The 24,884-nt window shown below is 45.1% G+C and overlaps 1 protein-coding gene across 1 annotated transcript in view; it reads right to left on the reverse strand.

The window, feature by feature from the left end:
- Positions 1-268: 268 nt before the first annotated feature.
- KLHL3 (kelch like family member 3) overlaps positions 269-24,884 on the reverse strand; it is a 52,474-nt gene continuing 27,858 nt past the window's right edge. The window contains exons 6-14 of the mRNA XM_065409416.1: positions 19,635-19,751; positions 17,945-18,094; positions 11,875-11,992; positions 10,960-11,157; positions 8,792-8,893; positions 4,792-4,920; positions 953-1,093; positions 612-755; positions 269-297 (exon numbers count right to left, since the gene is read on the reverse strand). Coding sequence (XP_065265488.1) covers positions 269-297; positions 612-755; positions 953-1,093; positions 4,792-4,920; positions 8,792-8,893; positions 10,960-11,157; positions 11,875-11,992; positions 17,945-18,094; positions 19,635-19,751 — 1,128 coding nt within the window. The remainder of the gene's footprint in view (positions 298-611; positions 756-952; positions 1,094-4,791; positions 4,921-8,791; positions 8,894-10,959; positions 11,158-11,874; positions 11,993-17,944; positions 18,095-19,634; positions 19,752-24,884) is intronic.

Here is a 24,884-nt window from a genome sequence, read left to right on the forward strand (position 1 = left end):
TCAGTCTCTCCGGTATCCGTTTAAGCACAATGTTTACCCCAGGAAACCGGCTGTTCAGAGAGAATCGATTGCACCAAGGACAACAAGCAACACCTTAGGATTGGCACATTGCTGCACTATCCATGGAAGGGGACGTTCTTAATGCAGCACTTGCCACGCTAGGAGTTCAACAGCAGTGAGTTGGATTAAATCAGGTGTCCGGCATCTCCTCGAGAACACCCACGGAGATTCACTTCACTGCTGCTCCTTGCATTAGCTGGAGTAGGTGTCACAATGGTTTATGAATCACAGCCACACCTGTTGAGAGAACGGACAAACAGACCTCACATAAGCTTTGGCGCAACTGCTGGGTTGTGCTGCAACAAGCCCATGCTGCAAAGCCCAAGACCAGCAGCCAGAGCGTGCAAAGCAAGTTGGCGTCCCCAATTCTGTGAAGAGATCCTCTCCAATGGAAGCCCTGTGGGGCATCAAATGAAAAGACCAAGTGGCCAGGAGGCACAGTCCTCAGGTTAAGGAATAGACACTCCTTGATCTAATAGGGGCAGCTGGGCACATATTTGGGAGCTGGCATGTCCCGAGTTCTGTTCCCACCTCTTCCCTTGACTATTTACCTGCATAACTTCTTCCAGTGCTCATATTCGTTGGCAGTAACGTCCATTTATCAGTGACAGGATTATAATACTCTACAGAGGCCAAATTGCAAGAACCATCATCTCCTCCAACCACATAGAGTAGCCCATTCACAGCACACACACCTACGAATAAAACGGACACACTGTTAAACTCTAGATACTATATCCTACTACACCCCTCACGCTCCATCTTTTCTTCATTACAGGAGCCTGTACATCCAAAATCTTGCATTTTAACCGTGTGCACACAGTACCATTAAATACACTCTCATGACTGAAGAAACAAATGAAGATACAGACAGAACACAAACAGTGGTTACCTGCATTTCTTCTACACATGTTCATATCTGCAACTTGTTTCCAGGTATTTGTTCCTGGATCATAAACCTCCACACTCTTCCTCACCAAGGGACCATCGTGCCCTCCAGTAGCATATAGCTGTCCACTGAGAACACCGACACCTGCCAAGCAGAGAACAGAATTAGCCAGACCCGGACAGGACAGACATTTCACATCCTTAGCACCGCGAACTTAATAGGCCTGCCTAGTGTGCTGGGTTAGTCATGTCCATACTGCGGACCACCCCTTGAGAAAGAGCGCGAGAGGGTGGACACCTCCCTTCCCATTCCTGATTGTGGAACAGCATGACTGCAGCTACAACAGTTCTGTATACGAGCAGTCACGGTGGGAAGGTATTTACTGCATATTTAGCTCTCCCCCTCGTGCATTTTTGAAATACAGGTTAATCACATGGTCTATTTTTTGCTCTTCATTTCTTCCCCTCTCCCCCAGCTGTTCTGTTCCCGCAGCTTCTTTGTCTGCTCGTCTCCATATCCTTTGCACCGACCTTCTTGCACTTGGTTCCCTTCTCCCTCTTCTTCTGGTCATGATGCCCCAGCTACTGAAACCTCTTCTCTCCCTCTTCCTCCTGTGCATACTGCCTGGATGCTACATTCTCTTCTCCCCCGAACCAGAGCCAGTGTGTTGTGTAGGGGGCGCCCCAAAATATTCCCAATGGGCTAGCACCGCCTCTGCCCTGGCTGGTGATTTGGTGGCTCCAGTCTAGCCCATGGCTCCTCTTTTAACCTTAACGTAGCTGCAGCTGCCCTGAAGAGAGACAACTAAGCTTGCTCCTCCTTGTCCGCCACTGTGTTGGCAGGCCCTCAGGCCTTGACCCTGTAAGGGAAGCAGGTGAGCCGGCCTCATGTGATCAGCCAGCTATAGGCACTGTACCAGTGGCCACAGACAGAGGCCGGGAGCCACTGGTTTAGGTGCCTTTGACAATCCATGTGAATTAGCACATCCAGCAACTTACTCTCAGCAGCAGTGTCAAGACCAGTCAAAATGAACCAGCCAGAATGTTAATAAAACAAAGACGGATCCAAAATGCACTAACCAGAGGCTCCACCCCCCCATCTTGGCCCACCCCCCATGCCCTAGAGGTCAACACATTCAGGTTGTTTGGGGCAAGGGAAGGAGTTCTAAAGTCAAATGCCCCCCAGGGAACTCCCTGCTAGCCAAACCCTCTCTTTTAAGCCAAGCAGGCCCCTGCTCAAGTGCCTCTAGTGATTAGCAACTGTAGTACAGCGACATGGGGAGAGGAGCGGTTTTAGGCAAGCAGGTCCCATGGTATTACAAAGCAAAACATCACCATCTTAATCCAATCAGCAGCAAGTTCAGATCCTAGAACACGGCTGTAACGTGTACCTCCGCCAGCGGCAGTTTCCAACGGAACTAAGCTGCAGCCCCCACCTTTACCTTAAACAAGGGGCCCGCTGGTTTTTATTGTGTTCTTGTATTGCACCCCAACAACTTGCTCAGTTAGGTGCCTGACCCATATCCCATAGATGTCAATGGGACTACACTGGCCATTGCATTAGATTTAGGATGTGCTGCAGTAACTGATGGAAAAAAGCGAACAGCAGGAGAGAAATTAACCAGACTGAACGTGAGTAACAAAAGGCAGAGACAACCACCTCTACAGAGGTGGTAGCTGTGCTGTCCCTGACCTACCAACATCATTTCTATCCTATCTGACCTCCGTTTTAGCCAAGCGGGCCTCATTCACAGGTATGCCCCAATCCCTACTACACACCTGGGATGGTTTGGACCACCTCCAGCTGAGTCAGAAGAAAGTAACACAGACGGATGTCAGCAGCCAAACAAAACTACCCTAGCCCATGGCAACTCTCTATTACATACTGTATTTAACTTTTGCTCGCCAGAGAAACAAACCTATCAGCAATATTAGGCCAAATTCCAGGTTCAGTGGAGTAACTCTGGATTTGACCCAGTGTGTGTGTTCTGATACTGTGATTATTGGGAGACAGTGGGAAATGGGCAGAATCGTAACTAATGAGAAAACACGTGTTACACTTGGAAATATTCACACTGGAATTGCAACACTTTCCGAATCATTTTTTTAAATATTAAGTGCAACCAAATGTTAAAGAAGCTGGTTAAATTATTTTTCCTCTCCTAATCTAATAAAGTTAGAAATGTCCCATCCAGCAGTTTTAGGCTTCCATCTGCATCAATGCAGGGTATGTCAGATCCAGAGAGAGGACATCCCTTTCAGGAATGAATGGGATTCTTTACTGTTGACCTAGTACACAGAAAGAGGCCTGCTGATGCGCTGCCAGAATACATGTATTTTTTTAGTCTGTACAGGGCCTGCAACTAGCAATCAAAATTAAACTGCAACTATCCGGTATACAGGAGTACTTGTTTCCTAAAGAACACTAGATGGCAGCATTGAGCCAATGATGCTGGAGGCACTGAATGTGGTTTTATTTATTGGAGTAGTGTTATACTGATAGTCACTTTTTATTGCTCTAAGTAGTGAATTCCATTACTGGCATTTTCCCCTGAGAAGAGGAAAATTCACTGCCTGTTTTGGTAACTGCCGTAATTTGCTGCACCTCATATCCAGTTGAGGAAAAGAAAATGAACAACAGTATTCGGCAGGAAATCGAGAGCATGTTCAGAACATTAGAGACTGTATTCCTTCCTCTGTGTTTCGTTTTAGAAGTACGTGTAAAGCAGGACTCCCAGCACAGTCAGTTTAATAAGGAAACTTCACCAAAAGCAGAGATTCATTATAACCAGAATTGCTATAAACAAGGAACGTCAACTGCACATTGCCATGGACTGAAAATGTGGGATATTCATTCTATTTCCCTGTAAGACAGGGTGGGGCAGGTTCAATGGCCCTGCATAGAGATGTAAAGCTCTTTTGCTGACTCCCCCTGATGTCAGACCAGGTGGGCAGAGAGAGGTCCTGCAGAGAAGAGTGCTACAACCAGTCAAGGAGAAAATTCTTACTGAGGCTTATGCACGGTTATTATTTCAGCTAGTAATAAAGGCAAGCCCCTAGGAAAGGGTTGACTTTGGGCCCTAGTCAGAATGTATTTCCAGTGCTAGGAGCAGGGTGGGAACTGCACCTTATTAAACATAATTTCACTATGTTCACATTCAGCAAAAGTGAGTTTCCACTGCACGTGTTACACCATAATGATAAAACTTCTATAGCATCTTTCATCCAGGGATACAAATTACTTACGCACTGTGGCTCAGCATTATTATCCCCATGCCAACAGACTAGGAAAAGGCACTGAGAAGTTCAGTAGCAGTCAAGAATGGAAACAAATTCCTTGTTCCCTGTCTTCTACAATCCTCTGGCCTGTCCACTCACTAAAAACTGGGTCGAGATGGAGCGCTCGTTAAGCTGAAATAAATTGCTTTAACTTGGTTTTTAGGTCACTCGCTGCAGGTGAATTTTGATCTATGAAACACCTACTATACAGTGACCTATGGAAATCAAGAGGAAGCCCACAGGACAAGAAATGAAGTGGTGGAAGGTGCAAGTGACGGTGTAGTCAGAGCCTGGCTTTCTGGTCCCAGCGTGAGTTTGCAGGGCTGGCAATTAGAAAAACAGTCTTTTTACCATACGGACAAGGCAAGTTTGATATGGAAGCTACTCAGAGACAAAAGACGTGATGCCATTTCTCAGTCAGAACTAGCAGCCCAAGAACGCACCTTCTTGACTTCCTCACCATGCAGTGACCGGGAATAAAAGCTGGATGTATGTGAATTAAATGCTTCCGAGAAGCGGGAAACAGATTGATTGATTTATTTAAAAGTGTCTCAGAATCGATACCTGCACCGCTGCGCCGAGTGCTCATATCAGCAACGTAGGTCCATTCATTTGTAGCCGGATTATACTGTTCTACGGTACTAAGGCACTGACGTGATGCTCCATCATAACCCCCCACAGCATACAGCTTACCTGCAAGAAACAAACACGGCACAGACTAATCAGAAAGAAATGGGTGCATTCAGTATCTGCTGATAATAACAGGGTACATTATCATCAATCATTTGTAGACTACTGTAGTGCCTAAAGAACCAATTGAGATTGGGGTGCCATTGGATAGGTCTCTCTCTTTTTGGGTGTGTGTGTGGGGGGGGGCACTCTAATACACAAGGTAGAGCATATTTACAATTGATGTGCCCATTTTTAAGTGGCTAACACTAACACTGTCTCCACAGGGAAATGCAGGAGGATGGGATCCCAGAAGGCCGGAGTTCTAATCCAGTTCTACCAAGTGATTCACTGCACCAGATTCAGAGGTAGTGTGAAAACACAATCAGACCCTCAGACCTACTAACACCCACTTTATGATGTGTAAGGGACTCTTAAACTGCTGCAGCTGATACACCCAGGAACCCAGGGAGGTGGTGTCCATTTAAAGCAGGTTTTCACCTGCTTTAACCTTACACATCCTTATGTCCTCCCATTCAGTTGCTAGATTTTCTGTCTGTTACATACATTATGCTGATGTATACTCCCTTATATTCACTTAGCCAAATGCAGAGGTGATGCGTAAAGGCAATATACTGCAAGCTACATATTAGTAAGTGGGCATGAATCTAACTGATTCAGAGGGAGACTAAGTTAGTGTAACATGCACCGTAAAGGGGGCAGAACTATGTGGAAGTGTCACCTATTTAGGACACTATCTCAACCATGAATTTGGCCAATTATGTTGCCTTGGGAACAACATTCCAATTTCTCTGCTTTCGTAAAATGTAGCTAATATTTACCTCACAGTGGTCTTACATAGGAGTTAAATTACATTCACCTCAAACATTGAAAACAGTGCAATATTTAAGATGCCATGAAAGCGATAAACACAGAATAACCTACTCTACTGCAATAGGCTATGGTTAAGAAACACTAAATCCCTATTTTGAAGAATCCTCGCCAGTCGAAAGTGAGCTGATGTTGTAACTGCAGCTCAAGGTTGTCTGCTCCCTTGGACTGAGCGTATAGCATCATGTTGTGCTGACGGTGCATGCCGGGGCCATGTGTACGATTGGAACCCCCAACAAACGAATGGGGGAAAAAAAGTGACCGGCATCTAGCGAGGCTGCATCCCGGAGCAGCATTGTCAACAAAATAATAATTAAACTCTACCCTCAGTTTTTGCCCCAAACCCTCCTGAGGTGAACAGGATTACAGTACTTACATTCTGTGAGGTACAACCTGGACCTAAATGGGTCGCTCACCCCTTTGCTCTGTGACCCTCCTGCTGTCCGTTTTTACAAATCAGTCTGGTCTTGTCCATCTTCTTTCCCTAATGGCTTTACAACTCTAAGAGGATGCAGGCTATTTGCCTTCTCACAGCAGGGTCCTGACCACAAACCCTTACATACAGCACCACTGACTATGTGACCATGCACATGAGTAACTGCTGACTCATACAAGGGAGAGGTTCACAAGAATCAGAACCAGCACCAGTCTTTTGTTCCTTCTATCCTGTTTCATACTAAGAAACACTGGAAACCTGTGTCCTTCCAGAGGGTGACTCTGGTAGTGACTTTGTTAGTGGGAATTATTACATCTTTCTCAATGCTGCTCCTGGGTAGTATCATCAGTGGGTAACTGCTGGAGTCCGGGGATTTATGGGTATTTTTTAAGAGTGTGCCACAGGTGCCAAGAGCATGCCCTTTTGGTTAGTGTATTATACATCTCAATAAATAGATACTGTCTAATTTCACTTTAAACACCCTCCCATAAGCCTTGCCACCTTTCTCCAATTTGCCATGTAAAGCATTTAATTCTCCTCTTTGTTTTAATCTCAACAGTACAGGGTATTGAGCTCACCCATAACAGAGGGCCCCTGAAAAGCCCTTTGTACCAATTGAGTCTCAAATTAAGCACAACTGAAGTGTAGTGGGGGCCCATGCACCAGTCTGAACCTCGCCTAATATGAACGCTAATAAGCCTGTCTACACTCAGGTCCTGGAGGACACGCTGCCTTTCTTCCTACTGGTGAAGACTGGCTTAAGTCAAAGTCAGTCCCATCACACTTCCCTGGCAAGATCAGTTTCTTACACTTCCATACGTGCATGGGTAATTGTTACGGTCTCTTTAGACATTTCATACACTTATTTGTGCAGTTACGTCAACCCAGCTGGTGTTTTAGGTTAACACATCAAAGCAGGAAATATTTTGGTGCTGACTATGCTCTACCAAGGTAACATTTGTTGGTCTGCAACAACTATTAGTTATTGTCAATAACTGTGGGCAATAACCGGGTCAATTTTCATCATATTCAGTTTCTGTTGCTAGAACTCTGGGGGTATTGTTTAACTCTGGACAGTGGCTTAAGCCCTATATCAAATTTGTTATTAGCTCCTGCTGATTTAAAAACTGTTCAACTCCAAGACACTTGGCTATTTTTGCTCCAGAGGGTCTACACATGCATTTGTTTTGCCTTGTTTAAAAGAAAAGTTATCATAGTATTTCTTAAATCTCTGTTAAGCACTTGAACTGAGTATGACCCACTTTGGCTTTTCATAAGTATCAGTGTTTACTAAGCACATCATAAGCATATGAATATGCCAATAATTAAGGAAATTATTATTAAACTCCACAAGCAGCTAAGCAGATTTTAGCTGCTCTATCACTACTTAAAGAGAAACTGACTTCGGTTCCTCTCCTCCTCCGCCTCCCATTTAAAAAAAAAAAATTCCAATCCCTTCCCGTTTACTGGCCAAACCAGCCCATTTGCGATCCCAGGAACTGGAGTTTGTAACATACTGGGGCTAACTCCACCAACCAATCGCTACACACTGTACTAATGGGAGACAGCTACAACCCACTGCAATTAGGGCTACATAATAAAAACATTGCCACGAAGTTCCACAGAATGGAAAGAAATTCATATTCTAAAGTAGCAACAGAGGGTCCTGTGGCACCTTTAAGACTAACAGAAGTATTGGGAGCATAAGCTTTCGTGGGTAAGAACCTCACTTCTTGTGATTGTTCCCCTGGATTCTAAGCAAGGTAAAATGAAATCAACCCACTTGGCACCAGATCTCAGGACTTTCATACTTACATGTTCATGCTGATGGCTGTTTCAACAAATGCAACTGCCCCTTATCCTTCCCTGCCCCATCCCTGAGCTGGCATGGTACTGACATTTGTGACTGTAAATTCCCCATTTACACACAACACAGGATGGGCAATGCAACACGTTAGTCTGATGCAAACTGCAGAATCTTAAGATTTTGTTGGCAGTGCGCCCACCAACTACGGTTTCAGGATTTTAACTGAGCTTCAGCCTTCATTCTGGAGGGCAGATTTTTAAATGTCTTCTTCTTGCGATTGCCATTGTCTATCACGATGCTTGCTGATGACCACAACAGAAACACCCTCACGGTGCCTTCTTTCACTGACCAGAAGTGTCTCAGACGACGTTATTGTCCCACCAAAAAACTAAGAATGCCCCACGCAAAGCAGGAGAGGTGGCCAGCTGCAGTTGGGCCGAGCATCAGTATCAAGATCCCGTGCCATGTAGCATGGATGGCAAAACATACAATTTTCCCACACAACAGAGAGACTATTCAAAGCTGCAGCAATTTAGTCACACTAAAAAAAAAAAATCTTTCCCAACGAACAAACATCTAGAATGCAGCTTTTAGAAACTGGCCTGGCTTGTTCCTGTGCTCATCTGGCAGCAGGTTACCTCAGGGATTGTTTGGAGAACAGCTCCTGCCCCCTTTGCTGCAGGAACTCAGACTTTAAACACTTGTGTTTTCGTTTTAAATAGTAGTATTCAAGTGACTGAAATGGCTGCTATTATTCTTACCCTCCACAACTCCAACTCCAACACTGCTTCTTCTTGTGTTCATGGGAGCCACAAAAAACCACTCATTGGTTTTATAGCTATAGGCCTCTACTGATGCCAGACCTAGTTAAAAAGGGGATACATAGGTTTTCTAATTAAAAAGATTAGCATTGTACTGTTCTCCCCCTTAGGAGACGCATCTCCCCTGTGACCTGGACTGAAGTTTCCCATGGTTCTTAATTCCCTTCCCGCCCCCATGGCAGTTGCGTGGCCATTTTCCTGCTAGGCAAGGAAAAGCAGGTTGGTACTGGCCCATCAGTGCTGCTCCTTCTGCAGCCAGGAAGATTGCTATTGAGCCTTACCAGATGACTCCCTGTCCCAGGGCTGCTGCCACTGCTAATGTGCTGGAATAAGAGACTGGATCTGGGGCCTAGACACCAAGCTCTTCAGCTGGGATAGTCCAACAGCAAATGTCCTTTCAAGCAGCATTAAAATCAGTCCAATGCAAAGATTTTAAAACTGCCCCTTTAAGCCCTCTGTGGTTTGCTCATCACAAGCTTGTAAAGGTAACTGGGAGCTTGTCTACATTGCAAAGTTATACCAGCACAAGCTAAGGTGTGAACTGAAACCATTATGCTTACACTGGGATAACAGCCAGGTGGGCATTCTTATTCCGATACAAGAGAGCTTTGTTTTGGTTTGGCTTTTGTTACTTTGGCAAGGGTTTAAAAAGCCTCTCTAATTCCAGAATAAGTGTCCACATGGGGAGTTCCACCAATATAACTATATTACAGTAACTATGCCAGTATAACTGGTAAAACTCGCCTGTGTAGACAAGCCCTTTGGGAAGGGCAGAGTTAGTTTTGCATAAACACCCAAAATCTGGATGCTTATCTGAACTTTCTGAAGCGCGTGGGTCTCAGAAATACAGCTGGAAATACAGCAAAAGCAGTCTCCTGCAGTAACTTCAGCACTTTCCCTTCCAGTCCTGGGCAGAACCTGGAAGCACTGAAGTGTGCAAAACAGAAGGACAAGGAAGGGTGTGGGAGAAGTGACAAGCAAGTATTTCACCTTGACACAAGTTCAGAGAAGGCTTTTGTTTAATCCAAACCGGTTCACCCATCTCCATTTAAAACAGTATGAAACTATGGTCAATCTGGGGGTTTGAACTAGAGCTGGCCAAATACTTCAGAACGTTTTTGTATTAATGTTCATTCAAATTCTTAAATAAGGCTGCTCTGACTGCATTTGTGCTGCATTTTGTGATCACTTTCCATGTATGTTCTAAGCGAACCATTTACTGGAAAGAACATTTGCCTAAAAAGGAAATTGTTAGTGTATACTAGAGAATAGTTACAGAAAGCTAATCATGAGTATTTACACCAGAAAACTGATTCTAAGAGAGAAGTTTTAATCTAACCCATTCAGGAAAGAAAACAAAACCATATGACCTCTGGCAAAACCAAATTAACAAACACAGTTGAAAATTTCAGTATAAAATAATTGCATTGAACAGCTCACCTGCAAACTACAGCTCAAGAAATGTTTGCAGAGATCACGGTGGGCAGAATTTCAGAACAATTAAGGCATTCAAGAAAGAGGCAGAGTTTTTAGAAATGAACTATTTGCTCAGCTCTAGTTTGAGCCATTCAAGCACAACTGCAAAGCGAATGTAACTATTATTTCATGGCAAAAAAAGACCCCGACAAGAATACCGATACTTTCCAACAGTGAGCTGCCTCTGAAACAAGCACTTTAAAATATCTCCATCGTTCCCAATCCCATCTTCAATAACCAGATCTACTAGCAAATCAGGATTTTTGCTGCTCCTGTGGATGGTCACTTAAAAAAAGTGAATGTCAGTGAATCACTTGCCTTGCAATAATAGCAAGATCCCTACAAAAACCAAAGATGTTTGCTATGAAAACATTTCCTTTTAAAGCGTCAGATTCTTGTTGAATAAATTCTTACTTTCTAGAGGAAAAAAATAATAAGCACAAGACGTCAAAACACAATGCTAGAAACGTAGGTGTGGAGAACTGGTCGGAACTAGCTGCCGTTTTCTACTGCGAGGGAATTTGCCATTCAATGACAGCAGAGCTCTGCATTCCCTGTGAGGGACCTGGAGAACACAGAACTAGTACAATATCCATTTCATTTGGCTGCCTGGCTTTTGTGCAGTAACATACCAGTGCTTCCATCAAATCCGCCCACAGCATACAGGAGTTCATTCAGCACAGCTGCCCCCAAAGTGCTTCGTCGTTCCTGCATGCTGGCAATTGACGTCCACTGATCCTTCACGCCATCATACACGTCTACAGTTCGCACTCTGAGAGAGCCGTTAAATCCCCCGACAGCATAAACGTTGCCTGCCATAAACACCACACCTGTTAGAAGGGGAGAGAGACTTAAGTCGCCGAGTTAGGTTTAGAGATCAGACCGCAGCTACGGGTAGCTTAGAAAAGAGATGCCATCAGATGGCTTTGTTGGTATTTGTAACAGAGAAGGGATGAATAGGACATTTGCAAATGTTTAACATTTACTTGCTCTATACGACCATCAGATCGGAATAAAAGAGAACGTACAGATTGTAGGGAAAATAACGCACGACACACACACACACACAAAACCAGGGGAAACCTGCTAATTCTGAGGTGGGTATGGGACCCAGCTAATTTCAAGGTGCCTCAGAGGGGGAGAAAAGTATGGATCCAGAGGGCACTTCTTGATGCTAGGGTCAGTCAGATCTCCAAGGAGGAACAAGTTTCAATCCCACATACCTCACCTCTGCTAGGAAAAATCCCTTCTCTTTCAAACTGCAAGTCCAGTGAATGACCTCTGTTCCCAGCTCTTTACTGGAATGCCAGCAGGTAAAATTGGCTCCCACTGTGAAGCCAGGCCAGAGGAGATGGAAGGGATAGCATAGAGGAAGTAGTGGGGAGTGAGGTGGCTTTGTGCCCATTTGGGGGAGTGAAGCCTTCTCCTGGATCTTGGTGGGAGGCAGAGCTGTTGGTGGCTGGGAACAGAGAGGGGCTGAATACACTTCTGTCCCCTAAGGAATTTAGCAGGAAAATGATGGAGGCCACTGGACATGTTCCACTTACCTGCTCTGCATCTCCGGGAGGGAAGCTCAGCTATCTGCTCCCACCGATCCTCCTCAAAATCGTAACACTCCACACTCCGGATGGCTTTGGGCGCTTGCCCACCAACCACAATCATTACCTGGGAAGGAAAAACAAGAGAAGGGAACCCCTTAGGTCAAGGACTGTTTACACAGCGGCCTGCATCCTGCAAAATAAAAACCGCTACCAGAACCTAGTCAAAGTGAGCTATATTGACGGCTGAGGGGTTGTCTATGCGGGGAGAAGGGGAGATTTTTCAAAGGCATAAAAGGGTTGGTCCCTTTGGGAATCTGCCCCTAGAGGACCTATACGCCTGGGAGTACAGCTTATTACATACTGTTTAGGGGGAAAGCCTACAAGGAAAGCAGGCTTTTGGGCTTATGCTGACCTCAATATACATCAACAGATTTCCTGTCACACAAGCTGGTCTGCAAGCAGTTTTTTGGCTTGCATCAGGGTGCTCCAGCCCACCAATTATCATTCCTCAAGCAACCCAACTGGGTCAGCAGAACTTCAACGGCCCCAAAGACTGACCAAAGTTCTTTGCATTCTCCCCCTCTGGCAGATGGGATACTTCCCCCTTAGGAAATCTTGCTCTATGGCCAATCTCTATGGGGTTGCTGTGCCCTTTTCCTCACTCTAATGCAATCCCTACATTTTCAAATCCCCACTTACGGCTCTTGCTCAGAGGCCACAAAGCACCAACGTGGTTCTTGAGGGACAGTTGGTGAGAGGTGCTCTCTTTTGGTTGGACTAGATCTCTGGGATCTATGCCCATACGACAGGTTAAATACCACAGTTAGTAGTATTGCAGAACTAGGACTGAAATCAGCCTCTGTACCAGATGACTGGAAGGTAGCTAATGTAATACCGGTTTTTAAAAAGGGCTCCAGAGGAGATCCTGGCAATTACAGGCTAGTGAGCCTAGTGTCAGTGCCAGGCAAATTGGCAGAATTATAGTAAAGAAGAGAATAATCGGACACACAGGTAAACACAATTGGGGGGGGGGGGGGAGGAAGAGTCAACACGGCTTGTGTAGAAGGAAGTCAGGCATCACCAATGTGTCTGAATTCTCAGAGAGTCAACAAGCATGGGAATAAGGGTGATCGAGTCAATATAGCGTATTTGGGTTTTCAGAGAGCCTTGACAAAGTCCCTCACCAAAGGCTCAAACTAAGTAACCATGGGATGAGAGGGAAGGTCCTCTCCTGGATCAGTAGCTGGTTGAAAGATGAGACAAAGGGTATGAACAAAAAAAGGGACAGTTTTCACAATGGACAGAGGTGAACAGCAGGGTCCCCCAAGGATCTGTATGGAGACCTGGGCTGTTCAACATATTCATGAATGATCTGGAAAGGAGGTAAATAGAGAACTGGCAAAGTTTGCAAACAATACAAAATTATTCAAAATAATTAAGTTCAAAGCAGACTGAGGAGTTAGAGAGATTTCACAAAACTGGGTGACTGGGCAACAAAATGGTAGATGAAATTCAGCGTTGATAAGGGCAAAGTAATGCATATTGGAAAACATAATCCCAACTATCCATATATAATTATGAGTTCTAAACTAACTGCTGCGAAAGAAAGATGTTGGAGTCACCATGGACAGTTATGCTCAATGAGCAGCAGCAGTCAAAAAGGTTAATAGTTCCTAATATACTGTTAGGAAAGGTATTAAAAAAAGACAATATCTTACTGCAACTGTATAAATCCATGATGCACCCACACCTTGACTATTAAGTCCAATTCTGGTCGTCCCATCTCAAAAAGGATATAGCGGGACTGGAAAACATTCCGAGAAGGGCAACAAAGATGACCAATGGTGTGGAACAGCTTCCCTAAGAGGACAGACTAAAGATTAGGCCTGTTCATTTTAGAAAAGAGACAACTAGGAGGATATGATAAAGGTCTATAAAAATCATGAATAGTGTGTCGGGGGGAAATTAATAGAGAAGTGTTATTTACCTTTTCACACAATACACTAACCAGGGGTCACCAAATTAAATTAATAGGCAGCAGGTTTAATACAAACAAGAGGAAGAACTTTTTCCACACAACTAACCTGTGGAACTCATTGGCATGGGATGTTGTGAAGGCCAAAAGTATAACTGGGTTCAAAAAAGGAACTGGATAAATTCAGAGGATAGGTCCATCAATGGTTATTAGCCAAGATAGTCAGCGACTCAACCCCATGCTTGGGGCAACCCTAAACTTCTGCCTACCAGAAGCTGGGAATGGAAGATGGATGGATCACACCATAACTACCCAGTTCTGTACATTCCCTCTGAAGCTTTGATATGGCCTATTGTCCAAGACAGGATACTGGGCAAGATGGACCATGATCTGACCCAGTATTGCAGCTCTTATGTTCTTATGCAATCGGGATTTCCCCATGGACTCTTCCCTCAAAACCTTTCCCATTGCAGCAGAAGAGTTGTAAAGAGACCTAGAGATTCAAGGAAATCCCCCATTCCCACCCTGCCAAGGAAAAGGAACCAAAGGGAATGGAAATCGTTGGCCTTTAAGGGAGGAAATACATATTTGAAGGCTAATCAGACATACTCCTGGCTGGACGTCCCATCTCCCAGGACTGTCTTAATAGAATTTTCTCAAATGACCTCTGAAGATTCTTTTTCTAAGTTTATCCCCCATTTTGTAACGTAGCCCCAGCCATGGCAGCCCTGCTTAATCCAGCAGCCCATCACCTCATTGATTTATTTATTGCCCATGTGCCTTGTCACATTTACCTTTGTCATGCATAAACCAACGCAGCATTTCTTATCCCACCACAGACACGCACAATGCACCAGTGCTCTAAGTGGAGAAGACCTCAGTGTTGTTTTAGTGGCCAGACCACTGCTTATTTGTGGTTTTCATAGTTATGCTGACAAAAGTTGATGCTGATAAATAAGTGAAGCTCTCCAGGTAGACCATTCCCTCAGAAAGCACCATGTCTGTGTAAGGGATTAGAGTATTACAGGGAATCTCAAACTTCATTGCACCGCGATCCCCTTCCGACACCAAAACTTGCTACACGACCCCAGGAGTGGGGACCGAAGCCTGAGCCCGCCCGAGCCCCACAGCCCAGGATGGGGGGCCAAAGCCCGAGCCCCACCACCCTGTGCGAGGGAGGGGGCAAAACTGAAGCCCCAGGGCTTCAGCCCCAGCAGGGGGCCTGTAACCTAAGCCCTGCCACCCAGGGCTTCAGCCCCAGCAGGGGGCCTGTAACCGAAGCCCTGCCACCCAGGGCTTCAAAACTCAGGATTCGGCCCCAGGGTGGTGGGGCTCAGGCTTCAGCTTTGGCCCTGGGCCTCAGCAAGTCTAAGCCAGCCCTGGCAACCGCACTAAAATGGGGTCCTGACTCACTTTGGGGTCCCGACCCACAGTTTGAGAACCACTGGATTATTAGGTCTGTCTGTGGATTGCAGAGAGGGATCCTTGTCAGCTTCCTAAGGTCTCTGGTGCAACATGTGCACAGATACAAATCCAGTGCATTTTAAGTCTAAATTGCGTAGATCTTAGTAAACTTTATATTGATCAATAGCAGGAAAAAAAAAAAAAAAATCAAATCCCAATGCATTTTCTGAAGCCCCCGAACTACACATTTCTTGCACGTGACTGTTGTGTTTGGGAACACCGGAACATTCCCGATGAGAGCTCAGCAGTTGATGGATGCCCATAGCAACCAAGCGGCAGCGGAACCCAGGCAGATTTTTGAAACAGTCACTGGCTCCTTCATTGAGAAAGCAGTTTGATTTGTGCATTGCTCTGAATACATTACTTCTTATTCTTTCCAGCTATTGAGAGAGATTTATTCCTCTTATCACAGCACAGCATGCCAGCAGGAGCAAGCATTACACAAGACAACCGTATTTTAAGAAGGCTGAGGAGTTGACACCAAGATAATTAGCCTTGGAACAGACAAACAGCATGCCGGCGGAAAAAATAAAACCCGATCTCTTGTTCCTAAGAAAAAACTATGTAGCCTAGTATGTAAAGGTCCTGAGTTCAAGTCCCAGAGGGTCGGGGTGGAATGGGATGGTTAGATAACAGTCTAGAAGTATTTACAGGGCATAAAAAACAAGGAAAGAGACCTTCTGTATAACTGTTTAATGTAGAAGCAATAGCATGAAATTGAGGTGACAAGGTAAAAAGTTATTAGGAAACATTTCCTAACAAGGGTGACCTACTAATTGTGGACTATACTCCCAAGGAAAAGGGTGGAAAGCCATGGAGCTTAAGACATTTAAAACGAGGAGCTGACAAAGCAGTGGAGATTATACAGAATGCAACAATCCCACATTGGTAGGGGCAATAGACAAGACCATATATAGTTTCTCAATGAGGAAGGGGCAGCAGGATCACAACCTCCCTCCCTTTCTTTACGGCTAGATAGAAGGCAGAGGTGGGGGGCCCGGCTAGTAGGTTTTTCTTTCGTACTTTGGGGTCATGGTATAGAAAATGTTGAGAACCTCTGAACTTGCTGACCTCAAATCTTTTCCACCTCTCGTTTCTACAGTTCTATGATTCAGGCACATGGTCCGTAAAGGACAGTGACACATTCATCGTGACAACCCAAAAGGTAGAGTGTGTAGATTAATTCCTATTAAGAACCACAATATGTAGGAAAATACGATGCGCACACTATAGAACTGCAAATTAACAGTATCCACAATCCAACAAATCAGTATCTGAATACTGCCTCCTGAGATAAAACTGGTACACAGTCTCACGAAATCTAACTTCCTATGGTTTATATCTGGAGGAATAGGCACGTGATTTGACATCTTACAGTCTGAAATTCTCATTAATAACTTCAGTTTTCTGTGCAAGCCGCCTGTATGCTTTGGGGATGGGGTAGCATTTTTCTTCTCCATCTTTTTCTTACTAATGAACATGGATGCAGAGCAGCGCACAGCTCCCATATCAATACAGGGAATCTCTTGAGTTATTTTTTCTTGTGCCGCATCTATTTTTAGTCGCTGCTCAGAATCTGCTATGAGCCAGTTTTCAGATAACGTTGTTTGTTGTTGTTTTTTTGCTATATCAGGCTCCGCCTCCAACATGCAGATGAACTAATGAGAGCTAAAAGCACCATAGCCCTCTCCAACTGCACAATATCCATGCTGTTTCACTCAGCAGAAATCTCAGCCAACACTCTGAGCACTGTAAACCCCTGCCTATCCCATGGACCAGCGGTTCTCAATTATAGTCCCAAGGCCACCAGTAGCCCCCACAACACTTCTGGTGGTCTAGAACGAAATATTTTGAGAACCAAACAGTAGGAAATTGGAACATAGGAACTGCCATATTGGATCAGACCAGTCTACTCCAGTATCATGTCCCTGATACTACAGAGAGTACCGCAGGAGGATGCAATAAAACCCTGTAGTAGACCACTATGGAATTACTTGCCCATAAAGGAAGTATCTTCATAACCCTCATCAGCTAGTGACTGGCTCATGCTCCAATGCAGAAGGTTTTCTAGCTCTTCTAAAAAACAGCTAGCCTATCTAATGGAACTGCAGCTGTTCTCGTTACGCATGTGAGTGTCGAACCCTATTTTTAAAATGGTCATTTAAACTAGTTTCCCTCCTACGGAAATTAGGCTCGCTGGTCTGCAATTCCCAGGATAAATGCTAGCTATTTCTGAAGACCGGTAGAATATTTGCTACCCTCCACGCTTCCAGGATAGTAACCAATTTTAAGGAGACTGCGAGGCAGATTCTTGTCCCTGTTCTGCTCAGGCAACACAAAAAGGATCGGAGACTAGCCACACATCCTCTGCTGGGCATTCCCCTGGCACGGGGAATCTCCAGTACCCGTGCCATTGTCAGACTGACTTCAGCAGGCTTTGGGTCAGGCCCTATCAGCCACTGAAACGCAACAGAATTAGGAATCAATCAAATGAAATCTAGTAAGAGAACAAGCTCAAAGGTGAATGATGCCTCTAATGATGCAATATCAAAACCAATTTAAAAAAAAAAAAAAAAAAGAGAGAGACCTACATTTCCCCTCCCAAGTTTCTCTATTTTGGAAGAGAATTTAGCTTACCTTTGGCAGGCTAACTGGAGTCCTTGGTTTTGTTCTAGGATTCTTTATCAATTGCCTTTGATCCAGAGGAAGCAAGTGATATTTCATGGCCTCAATAAGGAAGTCTTTACACGTGTTGTTATTCTTGATTAAAGCTTCTTCTTCAACTGTCTGGGAATGCCAATAAAGATTACTTGAATGGATGTATTGCACTAGGGAGTTTTCAGCGAAAATATAGGAAAGAGATTGGGATTTTTTTGTAAAAGTACCGCAGTGAGAAAGATAGAATAGCAGCAACATTAGTGGGCAGAATTCTGAGTCTTCAGTAAGGACCTGCTACGGCACACGATATTTACTTCCAAGTTTGCTCTCTTTCTTACCAGATCTTTAAAGATCTGTTTATGCAGGTCTATCTGTTCTGAAGTCATAACTGCATCCAAACAATGAGGGTTGCTTTCATCCTCATATTGGAAACTAAATCCTTTCTGCAGAAAGGCACTGATTTTCCTGAAAGGACAGGAATCACTTTGCACCCAGTTCAAACACAAGGACTGGCATTTTACACCAATAGTGCAGCTTCTGTCTGGGGAGGGTGGAGTCCTGCACCCTGACCATCACTCACATCACGCCCAAACAATTGAGCTGTATACAGAGGGAGGCTTGGGGAATATTGGGGGTGGGGAGGCTTTAGCTGGTTTTATGTCGAAAGCCTAACACATAGCAACTACAACTTGCATTACTGTTGCTACTTCTCCCAACACCTGTGTCCTGTTCTGACATCAGCCCTCCCTCTCTCCCAAGCAGTAGCAGACTTCTAGGGCCTTTCAGGTCAGCTTCTCAGTGAAGGAGAAATCAGTGGTGTAGAGTCTGTCTCTAGTCTAAGTTTAACTTATTTACACAGATACACCAGTCCTGGTACAGAGGTGGTCCAACAGCATGCAGGCTGATTTTTTTTTTCCAGGAAATTCAGCCCAGCACCAGTGCCTAATAGCTCTCATCGAAGTAGCGTGCTAAAAATAGAGAATAGCCATGGTGACACAAGAGGTGGGAAGTGCTAGCTGCCTTGAGTACGTGCCTATGGTGTCGGACAAGTACATACTTGGGGCAGCTAGCCCCTCCCACCTCTCATGCCACCACGGCTAAACTATTTTTAGCATACTAACTCCATCAGAGCTACCTTGGTATGTCTCCTCAAGCTGGGAATCACATCCACAGCTTGAAGTGTAGATATAACCTAAAAAAAAATACTTTGAAGTGCAAAAGTGACATCTAACAGCAGCATTTTTGGATTCTGTATGGTCTTGAAGCATATATATTCCCAAAAGCCTCCATCTGGATTCTGCAGGAATCCCATGTGCATGGCTCTGCTTCAGAATCAGACCCTTAATTTAACCAGCTATAAAAACAGGTAAATGGATGCCTTTAAAAAAAAAAAAATACATATTTCCACATTTGTGGCAGTTTTAAGGTGCACTGCCCAGTAGAATACAGAAAACATTCAGGGAGAAAAAGGGTTTTCAGTGCTTGAATTATCTTTAAGTCCCACTCAGATTGAAGGCGCACTGTAAAGTATTGACTCTGGTCTTCCCCCCCACAGACACAGATAAATGCCAAACCACCCACAACAGAAGCGCTCAAACAATCGAGTGCACAGGCTAAGGAACTACACTCAGTTTTAATGTGAGGATTTTTTTTCTTTAAATGCACTAACCTGTACAAGATAATCTCTGGGCAAAAGGGGCAGACGAACATGCTCCATCAGTTTAGCCATGTGTTCTAAGCGAGACTCTTTCTCATAATTTATCCAAGATATAACAGCTTCAAAGACCTATGCAGAGAGAGTACAATTAACTATAGAAAAGAGAACGTGCCTTCTCAGTAATTATCAAAGCCAGAGGCTTAGTGGTCTAAGCATCAGGTTTGCAGTATCTAAAGAAAGAAAAGATGCACCAGGGATAAGAGTTCTAGCAAGTAATAATGCAGAAAGACACAAAGCAGCACAATGCTGCATATATGCAGAGCACAAACATTTCCCCAAGCATTGATCATGTGTGTCAAGAGAACAGGGCTGCACACTTTGATAAATCCCGTTTCATCATTAGATGATCAATGACATTCTCAAAGCGAAGCAGGTCCATCCAGCCCAGTACACACCTCCATTACGTTAGGTATTGGAATGAAGACAAAGCCAATTAGTCTTTCAGCATTTATGCCGGGCATTATTCGTAAAAACAACACACAAGGATTTATTATTTGTAATACAGGAAAGGTCAGCTTCACGTTTTGGGATCACATGCTAATTCAGTGCTTAAGATCAGATTTAAATCCCTTCATCACCTCCTTCCAAAGCCTAAAAACAACCATGGAACATGCTCACAACATGTGCAATGAAATCTCTATTATTTTGCCAGTTGTTCCAGTTCTTACATTTCACCCTCCTCTGATAGCTGAAACAAGCCTGGTCTGAGCAGAATTCCGGCTTTATTTCCAGATCAAACAGGTTCAGATAAGCGGCCAAACTTAAGGCCAAGAACAGACACTTTGTATAGCAGTAGCTACAGTGGAGAGTATGCCGTAGAACAAACACACACCACCACCACAGAATCCTGGAAGAATATGCATGCTGTGATGTACTAAAAAAAATTAAAATAAAAACCTCAACTGTTGGGTAGAGAGTGGTGTTTGGTGGAGTATCTAAGAGCATTTCATTCTGCCCATATTGTTCAACATTTGGTTAAAGATCAGTTAGTAAAGGCCCATCCACAAAGGAGTTGAAACCACAACAGCTACAACCCTAGTGTAGACAGGGACTAAAAACCTATCCGAAACATAAAAGGCATTCCAGAGAAAACCTGCAGAGTAGGGAAAGGGGGCAGGGCAGTTGGAGATATCATGTAGTATAATCCAGATCCTTGCAACAGGATGACTGACTGACAATTCCCATGATCCCACTGAGACAGCATTGTAAAATTTGGCACTTATTCACTGTGGGCCTCTACATACATGTGAAATATCCCAGTGCTGACCTTTGCCCTTCCCATCAATGGTTACCAAAATAGCCTCCCTCTCTCCTAAGAGATTTCAAGTGTATCCCTTACATCCAGAAACTTGGAATCTGGCATACTCATTCAGAGTAATGAGTACATGCCTTCCAGGCAGTCACCAAATGATCAGTCCCACAATTTACAAGTATCTTAGTTTCTTCTGGGAGGCAGCCATGTTGAGTCCAAGGCCTCCAGTTTGGAGAAATTAAGGTCATGTGAGGGCACCAATTCCACTGGTCAGAATTTAGTCAAAAAGAGTTGATGGCTATCTCGAGCCATCCAAAATAAGATTGAAGAACACTGCTGGTATAGTGTGAAGGAAGTTTATACTGATGCTACCCATGCTGTACCTACTCTGTGGATAAATGGGAAAATTCAGACTCACAAGGTGTACCTCTGGCACCTCCCAACAGCACTTAATTCAATTTTTAAGAGAGGAAAAAAATCTTAGCCCAAAATCCCAACTTCTTTTATTTCAAAAGTTGTCAGTTTCCACTGTTCTGCAGAATTATAATTGTTACCAGGTTCCGACCAGTTTTTGTATTTCAGTGCACGACTCTACTCAGCATCCAGAGCATTTCACAGCCGGCCCAACAGAATCTGAATGGCCATGACCCTTCCATTGTTTGCAAAGCCCGTGTGACTTTGAGACAGAGCTCTCCAGCTACACACCACAGAGAACCTGGATGTGAGAAAGCCAATCTCTCTGAATTGGGGCAATTCCTTCCATTCGGTTCAATGAGAGCCACCTACCCAAACCAAGGTGCAGCCCTCAAGTTTAGGAGAAGGGGAGCTCTGACTTGCTGAGTAACGAACAAAGTGTAGGAAGAGACTGGGACTGCCCGAAAAGCTTTTATACGAGGTTGGAATATCAACTCTGTGCACACTACCTGAGAGAAGACAGAGTGAGCCTTGGCGTTTTCCAATACAGAAATCTCTGATGACCCCAGATTCTGAGGGGAAGTTCTACACCAGCTTCCGTAGCTTGGCACGGGGTGCATGTCCATAGGGGATTGGTCTCACAGCCTCGGTTATATTATATTAGGTTTAAGTGATGGATCAATAAGCAAATTTTAGCCCAAGACACAAGAGACGTGGGTTCAATCCCCTGTTCTGCCACAGACTCCCTGTGGGTCCGGCGACAGAACTTCAGAGTGAATGAGCGAGGGAGCTTCCCAGCCCAGGTCTAGGGACGGAGGCAGGCTTCAGGACCCAAGCGCTATCATGAGCCACAACATCAAAGCCCTGTCCATACAGCTATTTTTAGAGCACTGGCGCAAGCCCTGCTAACCCGAGTCCGTCAACCCAGGCTGGGAGACATGCTCCCGCTTGTTCCAAAATGCTGTGTAGACGTACCCTGTGTGACCTTACTCTCTGCCTCAGTCATCCCACTCTGTAAATTGGGGATAACAGCACTTCTCTATCTCACATGGGTGTTTGAGGATCAATACATTAAACATTGTGAGGCACACAGTAATGGGGGCTGGGTTACCACTTCTGCAGGTTACTGCAAAGTCCCAGTTTCATGCACTGTTAGCTCCTAGTTTTTATATGTCTGAACAAACTTGATTTTGTAAAAAAAAAAAAAAAAAAGGTCCCTCTTTCTATGTCTGATGTCTGCAGTTAAAGAAGCAATGAAGTAAGGAGAGAGAGATGCACCCAGGTACAGCAGAGGTACTAAGAGGACAACCCTTCAGGCTGACCAAATGTATACAAACAAGACAGATTACTTTGGTGACAGGAATATTCTAAAAGCAGTGCCTCCCAATGCCCCGTTACAGTTTGGGCCTACAGGTATCTGACTAGAACACGTCCATCTATTCTGGAAGATGGAATTTGCTGGTTCATTAGTTCCATTATACACAGAAGACACATCAAGAATAGGCATTTCAACTTATTTCTTTACCCATGAAGAGTTTAACCTACTTTAAAAGTGACCGCTTCTCATAAAATCTGGTTATGACAATTTAGCCCTATGCCGTTTTAAACATTTGTCTACTTACTGCATCAAATTATTTTTAAAAATGATCTGCTACATGAGAACATTGGAAGAGATGAATATGCAAGGTCAGAGAAATGTTACTGCCTACAATACTGAAGTTTACACTAGCTAATGGACTACTGTGTCAATAAGACCTGAATTTCTGGAATTTTCTTTGGATGCCAGAACATATCCTGCGTGTCTACATTAATCCCATTCTTTTTGCATGTCTAGCCTGTTATTAATTTCTGTTTTGAATGTGCAGCTTCAGCTTACATTTTCTTTTACAGTCTTGCATGCTGAACTTCAAAACCTACCAACAAAATTATGTTTTCAACTGTATGAAGTCCAGAAGAGACGAGTGAAAGGCTGGCTTTCCAAACTGTGGGAACACGGACAGTAAAGGCTATTTATTAACACAGCGGTGGGAAGAGCTAGTAAAACCCTGTGCAAGCTGCTCAGTACAAGCAGAGCAAATCTGTGTCAAAATCATACGTACAGGATGACAGTTTGTTCTTCCCTTTTAGTTTCCTGATGACAAATTCATTACGCATCTATAGCTCAGTTTTTGCATGTGAGTGAGCTAGAGTGACCAGGTGTCCGGTTTTTGACCGGAACACCTGGTAAAAGAGGGACTCTGGCAGCTCCGATCAGCACCGCCGACCGGGCCATTAAAGGTCCGGTTGGTGGTGCAGCAGCACTAAGGCAGGTCCCTATGTGTCCTGGCACCGTGCTGCGCCCCAGAAGCAGCCAGCAGGTCCAGCTCCTAGGCGGGGGGAGCCACAGGGCTCCGCGCGCTGCCCCCGCCCCGAGCACCAGCTCCGCACTCCCATTGGCCGGGAACCTCCTGCCCCTACTGCCTACTAGTGTCGGATCTGCTGGCCACTTCCAGGGTGCGCGCAACTCGGTGTCAGGACAGGCAGGCAGCCTGCCTTAGCCCCGCTGCGCTGCTGACCGGGAGCCACTCGAGGTAAGCCCGCGCCCCAACCCCCTGCGCTAGCCCTGAGACACCCTCCTGCACCCCAAAGCCCTCATCCCTGACCCCACCCCAGAACCCACACCCCCAGCCCAGAGCCCTGACCCCCTCCCTCAAGCCTGAGCCCCCCCCCCAAACCTGGAGCCTCATTGTGCACCCCAAAGCCCTCATCCCCAGCCCTGAGCCCCCTCCCACATCCTGAACCCCTCATCCCCAGCCCCACCCCAGAACCCTCAACCCCTACCTCAACCTGCAGCCCTCTCCCACACTCCGAATCCCTTGGCCTCACCCCACAGCCTGGAGCCCCCTCCTGCACTCCAAACCCCTCATCCCCAGCCCCACCCCTGAGCTTGCACCCCCAGCTGGAGCCCTCACCCCATCCCGCACCCCAAGCCCCAGCCCAGTGAAAGTGAGTGAGGGTGGGGGAAAGCAAGCCACCGAGGGAGAATGTAGTGAGTGGGGGCGGGGCCTCAGGGAAGGGGCGGGGCTAGGGTGTTCCATTTTGTGCCATTAGAAAGTTGGAAACCCTGGAGTGAGCTGGTCATGTCAGTGTGATAGATCAATCGTCACCGGAACGTGATTGTAGTTTATCATTTTCGGTGCTTAACTGGCCTCCATTTCCATAAAATCTGAGCACCTCACAATCTGATATATTCATCCCCACAACCCCCCTGTGAGGCAGGGCAGTGCTATTCTCCTCATTGTACACATGTGAAACACAGGCACACAGGCTACGTGACTTGCTCAAAGTGAGACAGGAAAGCTTGCAGGGGAGGGTGTAATTGAATCCACTTCTCCTAAATCTCAGGCTAACTACTTGGCCATCCTTCCCTCCAGCTATTTCATCTGCACTTGACCAACAGGTAGGGCCCTACCAAATTCACAGCCATGAAAAATGCATCCCGGACTGTGAAATCTGGTCTCCTCCTTTGAAATTTGGTCTTTTGTGTGCTTTTACCC

This window comes from Emys orbicularis, chromosome 8 (assembly GCF_028017835.1).
Source record: "Emys orbicularis isolate rEmyOrb1 chromosome 8, rEmyOrb1.hap1, whole genome shotgun sequence".
NCBI lineage: Eukaryota > Metazoa > Chordata > Testudines > Emydidae > Emys > Emys orbicularis.